The sequence below is a fragment of the Phacochoerus africanus genome, chromosome 15 (genome assembly GCF_016906955.1).
Source record: "Phacochoerus africanus isolate WHEZ1 chromosome 15, ROS_Pafr_v1, whole genome shotgun sequence".
NCBI classification, from domain to species: Eukaryota; Metazoa; Chordata; class Mammalia; order Artiodactyla; family Suidae; genus Phacochoerus; species Phacochoerus africanus.
In genome coordinates this window covers 9,981,852-9,993,873 of record NC_062558.1, presented here as the reverse complement: position 1 = coordinate 9,993,873, position 12,022 = coordinate 9,981,852, and the positions used below count along the sequence as shown (strand labels likewise).

The following is a 12,022-nucleotide window of genomic DNA, read 5'->3' as shown; positions in this document are numbered from 1 at the left end:
TTTTTTAAGGAAAAGGACTCTGCAAGTGAAATAAATGAAAAACTTATTGTATTTTGAAACAAAATTCCAAGCTTTAAATAGGGAAATGGCTGAAAAGATCACTCTGCCCTTTCTCTTGGTTTCTGTACTCAATCTGATCAGAGAAGCCTGATTATAAAAGTGTGCAGAGAGGTTATCCAGGAAAATACTGGCTTGAACATACGTTTTGCGAAGAATAACCTCAGACCATTATTCTGTGCCTTTGTATTTTTCTGGATAATCTATAGAAGGTCTGAAAGGACATTCACACTTGTTATCAAGCCTAACAACCCTAGCCTTTACGTGCACAGACTGTGTTTGGGTAGTAACATATTATTTTCTGATTTTATAGCCATCAGTTGAAAATATCAGGCCCCCTTTGTGTGTGAGGGTGTATGTGTGAGAGGTGTGTGTGCGTGCAGAAAGTCACCTACGTGAGGAACCCTGGGATTCTGGGCTAAGTCATGCCATTTTAAACCCTCTGGGAGCCACTACTGCTTGTGAAGCTTTTTTTTTTTTTTCTTGGAGAGAGCATTCCCCAGCCACTTGGTGGGCAATGGGGAGGAGGTGCGTGTGTGCAAACCAGAACCCAGCTTATGAACCACCTCGCAACCCTCAGCAATGATGGAGCTGACTTGGGACCGAAAACATCCAAATTTGCAAATTGCAGAGGGTCAGCCCTGTTCCTTCACAGGCAGGGCTGGCTGAAATTCCCCAGGCCTGAAATCCAATCACTTTCAAATCACATCTAATATAATGCAGATATATTCGCTCTTAAAACATGTTTACTTAAAAGGGTAACGCTTTGCTTTCTCTTCACAGATTCTTTCTAAAATTTTTCCTCAAGTGCAATCAGAATTGTTTGAAAACAGCAGGAAACCCCAGGGACATGAGAAGGTTTCAGGTAAGGGGCCTGCAGTTCTTTCCTGGTAAATAAGTCATTCTGTTTTCTCTCTCCTTAGCCCTCTTTTTTGTTGTTGTTGTTGTTTTGTTGTTTCTTTTCCTTAGAAAACATTTTTCACAGATGCTGCTAACAATAGAAAAAGGTAACTCTAAATGATCACCCTCTTCAGGTAGTACCGAGGGCTTCTTCATTTTGTAATGTTCAGGCCTTCTGCCTCCATTGCCAGAACCCCAGGGGAGGGGCACCAGCTCATGCTGGAGATTTGATTTTAAGCCCTCAGGCTGCCCTTCGCACACACAGCTGCCCACAGCAGGAACCGTGTTCTTGATATTCAGCCACCTTGGGATTTTTCAAAGCAGCTTCTCTGTGCTTTCTGCAAGCAACAGCCTCTTCCCTTCCTTTGCCACCGATTAACCATTCAGTGGTCTCTCCCGGCATCTTTGGGGGAGCCGGTGCCCAAGCAGCCGTGGTCACTTTAAGATCGCAGCACGACAACAAGGCCCACGGGAACAGTGACCCAGCTGCCTGGCCGTTAAATCTGCCACCGGTTTCATCACCCTTGCCACGGATGTACTGGGGATACCAGCTAATAAAAACACAACGAGGCAAAGGGGGTCAGGTTGGAGATGCGAGGGAGGGAAGCCCCTCTTGGCTCCTTTCCTGCATCTTTGAAGGACTCTCACTTAATCCACCAAGTGGCTTTCCTGCCATTCACACCCACTCGAAAGACCCCCCGCTCTTTTCCCCATAGAAAGATGAAAAACCTGTTAAACAATTGTATTCAAGCTTGAGACTTAAAAATTAAAAAAATTTTAAAAATCCTGGCAGCACGGTGAGAGATGGGGATGATTAGCTTCCTATTTCAGGTGGGGAAAGCGAGGTTCTGGCAGCTTGAGTAACTGGCCTCTCATCACAGGAAGGAGGTGGTGGAGCCGGGAGCCAGGAGGATGTGTCTGATCAAACTCTTTCCACCAGACCCTGGGTTTGCAGCATGTGCAGCTGCTAGGTTTATGCTCTGCTGTTGCCTTTTGGGAAATTCTTTCCGAAATTTCTCAACAAGGGGCGGCACATATTCATTTCACACTGGACCCCACAGATTCTGTTTCTGCTCCTTTTTGTCACTCAGAGAGCTTCTGTGGTTTAGTTATGGAGCGATGAAGGAGTTAATAGGGGAGATGGGCACACGCAGGGCAGTAAGCATGACCTTGAAAAACAAAAATTCTTGTAATTTTTTTTCACTGCATCATGGGTAGCAATCTGGCTGTGACCAGCACTTTTTTTTTTTTTTAACCATTAAAAAAAAATTAAAGTATAGTTGATTTACAGCATTGTGTCAATTCCTGCTGTACAGCGGAGTGACCCAGTCATATATATATTCCTTTTCTTACATAAGCTTCCATCATGGTCTGTCCCAGAGACTGGATATAGTTCCCTGTGCTGTATAGTAGGACCTCACTGCTTATCCATTCTAAATGTAAGCATTTGCATTTACCAAGCGCAAACTCTTTTTTATTGCTGTTTAGCACTAATACCAACCTCTCCTAAAAAAGGGAAGCCCCACCTCTCCATTCTGCAGACCCTTCCCCTGCTGTATGATACGAAGACAAATGGAAATAAAATGGTTTTCTTGGGGGCCAAGCAGGGATGTTGTGCATAGTGGATGTTTATGGTACTCAGCATTCCAAATGGAAATGTATATAATTTCAGTCCAAAAAAGACTGATGTTCAAAAGAATTCCAAAGTGCCCAGGTGCCCAAAGCTTAGCTTTCTCATCTGAAAGAAACAGAGGCAGGGAAAGAAGCTGGCAGCTTAGATTCATATCCACCCTAATTCTCTATCTTCCCTTCCAAAGAGTTTTAAATTTGAGAAGATCCTTCTAAGAACCTTTTAACAGGATACCTTGTCATTTTATTTATCCCAAATTTTAGAAATGTACTCACTAAGTGAATGCACCTAATATGTCCTCTATTTCTTTTTATTTACTAAGTGAAGCTTTTAATGTGCCTGAATTTGTAACAGGATTAGAAAAAATATTGTTGATCTCGAAATGATGAGGAATTCTTATCCTATGCAAATGTATCTGACCTTCGAAAAGACAAGGGAAAAGATTTCTTTTTTAAGTGTGTGGATTCTATGATGGTCTTGGGGTAGAGCTAAAGTCAATTGGAAAAAAATTTTTTTTGCATTTTTTATTGAGATAAAGTCCATATAACATACAGTCACCATTTTAACCATTTTAAAGTGTGCAGTCCAGTGGCTTTTGTATATTCAGATTGTTGTGCAACTGCACCACCATATAATTTCAGGATATTTCCATCATCCCCAAAAGAAACCCCACACTTCCTAATTCCTTTTTCTCTCCACCCACTGACAACTACTAATCTACTTTCTCTCTCCACTGATTTGTCTATTCTGGACATCTCCTATAAATGGAATCATATAATATGTTCTCTTTTGTGTCTGGTTTCTTTCACTTAGCATGTTTTCAAGGTCTATCTGTGATGTAGCATGTAACAGTATTTCATTCCTTTTTATGGCTGAGTAATATTCCATTATAAAAAACATACCACATTTTGTTTATCTGTGTATCAGTTGATGGGCACCTGGGTTGTTTCTACTTTTTGGCTTTTATAAATAATGCTGTTACAAATACTGTACACATGTTATTTTGTGAAAATGTTTTTAATTCTCTTGAGTATACACCCGAGAGTAGAATTTCTCGGTTTAATGGTAACCCCATCTTTAACTTTTTGAGGAACTACTAAATTGTTTTCCTCAGTGGCTGCACCATTTTACGTTCCCATCAGTAATACGTAAAAGTTTCAATTTCTCCATATCTTTGCCACCACTCGTTACTTGCTATTAAAAAAATCTATCCACCTGTAAATGTAAAGTGGTATCTCATACTTTTCATTTATCTTTCTCTAATGATTAACTATGTCAAACATCTTTTCATGTACCTTTTGGCCACTTGATATCTTCTTTGAAGAATTGTTCATTCAAATCCTTTGCCCATTTTTAAATTGGGTTTCTTTTTTATTGTTGTGTTGTGAGAATTCTTTATATGTTTAGAATACTAGGTCCTTATCAGATAAATGGTCTGCAAATATTTTTTTCTCATTCTGTCACTGGCTTTTTATTTTCTTGACAGTGTCCTTTGATTCACAAAATGCTTGGTAATTTTTATACTATACTCAGATTCTATTAAGAGTATAGCCTTCCATGAAAGATCTTTTACAGAGAGAAAGGCTTGACTATATGCTCTAATGATCAAGTGAGAAACTTGGATGAAGTTCAAAACATGAAACAAAACCAGAGATAGTAGATAGTCATGGTAATGGGAGGCTGATCTGAAGAAATGGGAGCTTAGGAATTCCTGGAATATATATGTCATTCAGAATGACCAAGATAATAATTTTAAACCATATAGACCATTATTTCTCTTCTCTACTTTTGCTATATGATTGAACATGGATTTAATCTGAGGTATTGTGTGTGTGTGTATTTGATCTGAGCAGAATAGAAATACAAAATATTTCTAACCAAATCATGAATCCAACCGAATTCTCTCTCCTCTCTCATCCCTCCTCTTTCCACCATCCCTGCAAACACTGGTGGAACCTAGGTTCTTTCTCCAAAAAACTCAAATGAGAACAAAACCATCATATCAAACTTATTTTCCAAACTGAACTAGACCTCTCTTTCATTCAGTTCAAATCCTAAGTATCATGGACATATAAAACATTTATTGAAACACAGTTTTAACTCTCTTTTTGGCTCAGATGCCATTGAGAATTTGGTAGAAGCTCATCTTTTCTTCCAATAAAAAGATACCTTTTGGAGTTCCCTTGTGGTGCAGCAAGTTAAGGATCCAGCAGTTACTGCAGTGGCTCAGGCTGCTACTGTGGTGCTCATTTGATCCCTGGCCCGGGAACTTCCACATGCCATGGGCACAGCCAAAGAAAAAATGTTATTAAAAAAAAAAAAGCTACACTTCAACAAAGTTTTGCTTAAAATTCAGGGGTTCGAGACCTCTTGAAACATCTCCAGAATTCCATGGATCCCTGATGTAAAGAAATGAAACTCATCTAACACCCAATGGGCATCCTCCATATAATTTAACCCTTACGATGGGGACCTGTCCAATTAGGGCTCTTCCTGGCGATCTTCCCACTCTCTTGGGTTTAAATGCCGTCTGTCCCCGGATGTCTCCTGGATCCATATTCTCAGACTTCCTCCTCCCCTGGAGCTGCAGACACGCAGCTCTGCCCCCTCCTGGGCATCATCCCTTGGATGACTAATGACACACGCTCATAACAGAACTGAATCCTCACTCCCAGATCTGCTCCCTCCTCGTTTATTGTTGAAGCATCACTTCCTCCTCCTGAGCGTCTGCAAAAGCCACCTCTCTCCCCTGAAAAACTGCAGCAGGCCTTTGCCTCTCGTCTTTCCTTGTCTACTCCATCCTCAGCACAGCTGCCAGAGGGATCTTTTAAAACACATCACTCCTCTGCTTTAAGAATGTTATAAAGATCTACTGTCCATGGACAAAAGCTCAGATTTAAAAAGGCATGGCTTAGAGTTCCGACTGTGGCTCAGCGGGTTAAGAACCCAACTAGTATCTATGAGGATGTGGGTTCGATCCCTGGCCACCATCAGTGGGTTAAGGAACGGGCGTTGCCATGAATTTCAGTGTAGGTTGCAGATGTGGCTTGAATCCTGCATTGCTGTGGCTGTGGTGTAGGCTGGTGGCTGCTGCTCCGATTCGACCCCTAGCCTGGGAACTTTCATATGCCACAGGTGCACCATAAAAAAAAAAAATCAATAATAAAATGAAATAAAATAAAATAAAAAGGCATGGCTGGAGAAGCATCTTCCTATCAGGCAGTGCTTCTGCCACGCGCACCTCCTGATGTTTCCTTATGTTCCCGCCCTGCCCACCAGGCACACCTCACTGACTTGTACTACATGGAATATTACTTGGAACCGTCACACGTGGTTGCACCTCTGCCTGAGAGCCCTTCACCTCTCCCCAATCTGTGACTTCTGATCATGCTTCAAGAACACCTGAGGGTCCCCTCTTCAGTGAGGCACTTTAAAAAAATTGTTATTGTACTGAAGTACAGTTGACTTATAATGTTGTGTTTCTGCTATACAGCAAAGTGATTTAGTTTTATATATGTGTGTGTATATATATACATACACATATTCTTTTCCATTATGGTTTCTCACAGGATGTTGAATACAGTTCCCTGTGCTATACAGCAGGACTTTGTTATCTACTCTATATATAATAGTTTGCATCTGCTAATCCCAAACTTCTAATCCATCTCTGCCTAGCCTTCTAGTGAGGAACTTTCTGACTTTTCCTGACAGACCTATTGGCTCCTTCCTCTGTGCCAACGTAGTTCTCTATAAGCTTCTGTGATGCCACGGATCACAATATCTTGCAGTTATTATTTGTCTAGTAGGCTCTGTGCTGCTTGAGGGTAATCAGTGTGTTTTATTTATTTCTGTACTTCTCCCCAGTGATATGCCATGGAGCTCAAAAAAATTGTTATTAAATAAGTTTTTAAGAGGAAAAAAAAAAAAAAAGGAAGGAAGGGCGGGAGGAAAAAAGAGAAGGACCCCTTGGAGTTCCCGTCATGGCGCAGTGGTTAATAAATCCGCCTAGGAACCATGAGGTTGTGGGTTTGGTCCCTGGCCTTGTTCAGTGGGTTAGGGATCCGGTGTTGCCATGAACTGTGGTGTAGGTTGCAGACGTGGCTTGGATCCCGCGTTGCTGTGGCTGTGGTGTAGGCCGGTGGCTACAGCTTCAATTCGACCCCTAGCCTGGGAACCTCCATATGCCACAGGAGTGGCCCAAGAAATGGGAAAAAAAAAAAAGAGAGAGAGAAGGACCCCTCAATGTATTTAAACCCATGAACCAAGAAGCCGGACCATCACTTCTGCCCTCCTTGAAATGGAATAGTTAGGTGAAATGCCCAGCTTAACAGTTCAGTGAAGGAAAAGAAAAGTCTTGACTTCTCTGCCTTGCGGGCAGGGAGCAGGCAGTTGGGAAAACCCAGAAGAAGATCGAGCCATTTTCTTGGAAGAGTCAGGCACGTTGTCATTTCCCACATTCAAATCCTAAAACACAGTAGCAGCTGACAACAGCCAGGACTCTTGTTGCCAATTCACTCTCCTAGAGAGGTTGGCTGGGTCTGCTCCAAGTCAGAGTGAAAACACAGATGCCCTCTGTGTTTCATTTATTCATTCACCCAACCAATATTACTGAGGAAATTCTGCATGCCACGCACTATCCTAGGTGCTGGAGATATATCTGCATGCAGAACAGCTAAAATTCCTCACCCTGAGGGACTGATGCCCTAGTGGGGAGAAAAGGAAAATAAGATAAGTGAGTGATTTACATAGTTTAGCTCTGGTTCTCTGTGGTCTTCAAGTGAGCTGCCTGGAAGCACAGTGGCCCCTGTGCCAGCTGTCCTTGTACTGCCTGCTGGAACTCAGCAGTGTAGTCGAGTACGGACAGTATGGGAGCCAGATGATACCTGCCACTGTAATAAGAGTAAGTGGGGATGCTCGCCCCAAGAGCATTCAGAGTTTTCCACAGCATTAGCTCTAAAAGGACACTAATGTCAGCAGATCACTTACCTGAGACTGGGAAGCTTAGATACCAGCTCCCCCCGCCCCCCATCCAGCCTCAAAAGGACTCTATTTTAAACAGACCTGACCGCTCCCGGGAACTAGGGTAGTTCCCATCATAGGGGCAGCACCAGCTTGTACATATTACTCATTCTGGAATTGGGAGCAGGTGCCAACCCTAGAATCATTTAAAATGAATTCCTTCATTCCAGCTTCGAGCGTTCTTGTTATCGGAATAAAAATCCTCACTGCCATTGGCTGAACTTTTCTGAGGGACTCTTGGGTGTCTCGCGTTCACCCCCTCAATTATCCCCTCTTTAGATTAGGTCCGCCAACGTCATCGTTTTGCTAGAGAGCTATGCGAGGGAGTGGACAGAGATACATAAACAGCTCTTGCCATCCTTTGCTTCGAAAGATAAGCGGTCAGGAGATCGTGGGGCACATACATTTCCGGTGAAAGAAAAGCCGTTTCCAGGGCCAGGTTGGGAAAGACATCAGTGCCGAGCTGATCCCTGTTTGGCTCTGGGGATCTGCGTCCAACCCCAGGAGGGGACTGCGAGAGGGGCCGGAGAGAGCTTGGTGCTTTGCGAGGACATATCTAGCAGGGCTGGCAGAGCTCTGAGGAAGACACTAGAAATGCACAGTTGAGGAGAAGAAGGGAGCAGAGGACACCACGAGCTCCTCCATCAGAATGGAGAGAGGAAGTGAGGTGGGTGAGGACTGACGGACATCCTCGGGGGAGCTGGATAACGTGAGAGCCCTCGAGCCTGTTCCTGCTGCAGGGTGGATGCCGCCGCCGAGCAGGAACAATGGGGAAGTTCATGGGGTGGCGGAGACCCCTTGTCCTCACAGCTGGGCGGTAGCCATTCGTCGAGTTGACTAAATGATGGGAGAGCAGAGGGCAGAGCTGCTCATGTCTTGGAACAGGGCCAAGCGCCATCCAGCACACCCTTATGATTTCTTAAACCCCAGCTCTGATATAAAACGTTTTAATGGCACCACCATCTATTTTCCTGAAATAAAAAATGCTGAATATTTCTCTCACACCCGAGGAAGGGGGAAACGAGAGTTTAAATTAACTCCAAATGGTAAAAATTTAATACAGCTCCAGCTGCCTGCAGGTTCCTTCAGTTCAGATCGCTCAGTTCAAGACCCACTCCAGCTGCTCTGTGATCTCACCCACTATGTGAAGGTTGCTGGGCTACTGAGCATCACTTTTAAAGCGCATAATGAAAAGCACTTGACTTATGGCCTCTCTGATCAACAGGTGAGTCCATTATCTGGCGGTAAAACAAACTAGGGAGTCCAGGTTAAGAAATAATAATTATCTATTTGGAGTCAGAACAAAACCTCTGAGGGTCCAAGGATCTTTGGCTCAGTCTAATGCTTTAAGCCTAGGGAAGGCTTGCTGTGGGGTCTGTCAAGCTTTTGTCTGTTTGACAGTATACCCTTCTGTCCACCACCCCCCTCCCCCGCTTTTGGTATCTCAAATGGAGACAAGAATTAGAGTGAAGAACTTCGACCAGCTCACATAAGAAATGTGTTCTGAATTATTTGGGGGAGAAAAGGGAGAGAAAGAAAAGCAGGTGGTTGCCTATATACCTTTTGGGAAAGGCTATGTCAGATTTCAGTTAGATGGAAACCAAACCCAAATGCTCCAACATTTTAAGAGACTCAGATTTGGGCACTCAAACCTACCCTTGAACACATTCCAGGACAATCAGATGCAGAACTTCCTGGAAAGCAAAACTTTCTTAGTTTTGCAATGAAAGTACATAGATTCTCAAGCTGCTGATGGGGCCGACATGCTCCTGGATTTTGATGAAGGACAGGTGAATCACGAGGTCCCTGGGAAAGAGGTCCTTTGGTGAAAGAGAATGGCCCAGCCAAATCAGAACTGCATCGGCTATGTTAAGGCTCCCCCGTGGCCCTCAAAATGTCTGCTAGTAAAATCCTGCCCTTGACCATAACCGTCCCACTTGGCATACGTTTCAGGTGGGAAAAGCAGTGCACTCAAGGGAATCAAATGAGGTTGGGTGAAAGTATCTTCCCTTTGAGATGAAGGGAAATACAAGCAGGTTGTAAAGCAGGCTAATGACCTTTGCGCTTCCTGATGATTTCAAAGGCCAGTTTAAAAAAAAAAAAATTGCCACCTGATTTTTGTACCTATTCAACTTAAAAGAAAAAAAGCTCTTAAAAGGTGTCCATTCTAAGCCAGATTTGCCAAAATATGCCAGCAGAAGTGCTCTTTGCCAATTAGATTTTTTTTTTTTTGGTCTTTTTGTCTTTTTAGGGCCACACCCATGGCATATGGATGTTCCCAGGCTAGGGGTCTAATCGGAGCTGTAGCTGCTGGCCTACACCACAGCCACAGCAACGCCAGATCCTTAACCCACTGAGCAAGGCCAGGGATCGAACCTGCATCCTCATAGATGCTAGTCAGATTCATTTCCGCTGAGCCACAGCAGGAACTCCAGATTTTTTTTTTTTTTTTAAGTTACTGCTGGGGAATAATCATTTCAGTTACCTTGAGTTGTATAACAAAAGTCTGTCAACTCTTCAAGCCCCAGCTCCAATCTCATGTCCTTGAAGAAAATGTTTTGCCACTGCCTTCAGTTCCGGTTTCTCTTCTTACCTTTGGACTTGTAGAGGATACAATAGCCACATAATTCAGTCCCCAGTGATGTATTACCATATAGTAATATGTTCTGAGTGTGTGGAGTGTTTATTTGGCTTCGTCAACTGCATGGTAAACACCTTGAGGTAGTCCCAGCGTTTTCTTTGCGCTCCACTGAATGTGGCACGGTGCCTGGGAAGGTCACAAAATCCCTCTGACTCATTGAAACGCAGCGCTATCTGGTGACCTAAGAGAGTATCTTCTTGCGACTTATGTCCATTAATGCCATGACCCCCCTCCCTTCCTGTGAGCAACTCCAGAACGCCCCACATCTGTCTCAACAGCAATCAACTTGGTGTTCCCTGGTTTGGTACTTGATACTCAACTGAACACAAAATGTAGCCTCAGGGAATATGAAACAACAGCGATTGCTAAGAATTCTGGGAATTCCTTTAAAAAAAAAAAAGATGACAAAACCCATACTTCTGGGGTAGGTAGGTGTTTAAAGGTAATTTTGGAGACTCTGGAGTCCAGTAACAAAGCAGAATCTGGGCTTTAAATCTGGCTTGAAAATATGACGTGTGCCAAGAATAAAGAGGTAGGGAGAAACAATTTGCAGTAGCCAATTTGTTTGTTCTCAGCCTGGGTTGAATTATGGAGGCTTAGACAAAATTGTTTCATCAGATTCCCCTTGTCGAGTGTGAGAATTCGGCAGTGTAAGAAAACCTCAGTGGGGTGTTTCTTCCCACGATCCGGACTCCAAGCCCGATTGCTCACCACAACCAGAAGTCTGTCTTGCTTTTCTCTGTCCCTTTAATGGTCTCTGTGTCTCTTTTCCCCTTCCACAGGTGGAAAATAAAATCCCACATAATAGTTATGCTTTGGGAAAGCTGAAATAACATATATAGCAACTGAACAGTTATAAGGGGAAAGCACATCGTGAATTTAATTCCATTTCCAGATGTAAAATGTCATAAAGAATTTTTTTTTTCCATACTTGGCAAAATAACAGGAATTTTCGAGGCCATTTTATTTAGCGTAGTGGACACATGTTTGTATGTAGGTATCAGAGTCTTCCACGTTGAGTGGGTTGTAAATGCTGCAGATTGTAGCTTTTCTGAGAATAAACTACCCAAGGCCCCACATTCGGCTAGAAGGTGCATGACCCTCATTGAAATGGAGGGGAAATGGCTCTGACGAATGGTAGAATTGGGTGTGTTTTCAAAGCAAGAATTCTGATCTATAGACAGAGGTTTCCAACCAATATGATTATTCTCCAGCGACTTTCAAACACTGGGATTCTCGTCCGTTTGAAAGAACAGATCATTTAGTCATTCCACACATTTTTCCATTTGACTTCCCTTTTTCTTTTACCCTCCTCTGCAAGCTTAGGGTCTTTGTAGGAACACCTGGATATGAGCTGAGAAAGTTTGGCTGGCAGTCAGATCCAAGCTGGTCATTCCTTTGACTCAACTAAATCATACAGTTAGGGCTTTGAGGATAGCTTTTTTTTTTTTTTTTTTTCTTTCTGAACGTGAAGTTCCAAAAAGCTAAAAAACATTTCAGAGTGAGGCGTGAAAATAACCCAAGGATGGGAATAAATCAATGTAGTCAGAGTCCTGCCCTATGCTGTCCTTCTTATACCAAAGAAACAGCTCCTCTATTGGAAAATTAGTTGTACGGGCCGATTAACGGATGTGTCCACCTAAAGGGTAACTCCCACCGTGGCCTTTTACAGGCAGGAAAGAGCTCTTTACAACTCAGCTCCTGCTTTGTATAAATTATTAGAGTGGGGGTCATGGGAGTACTTTTGGGTAATGAGAAGAAAAATATAATTTGAG

General features: G+C 43.1%; 1 protein-coding gene across 1 annotated transcript in view; it reads left to right on the top strand.

Moving 5' to 3' along the window:
* The window catches only part of EBF2 (EBF transcription factor 2), a 206,196-nt gene that overhangs the window by 146,403 nt on the left and 47,771 nt on the right, over positions 1 to 12,022 (top strand). Inside the window, exon 7 of the mRNA XM_047761726.1 lies at positions 841 to 922. Coding sequence (XP_047617682.1) covers positions 841 to 922 — 82 coding nt within the window. The remainder of the gene's footprint in view (positions 1 to 840; positions 923 to 12,022) is intronic.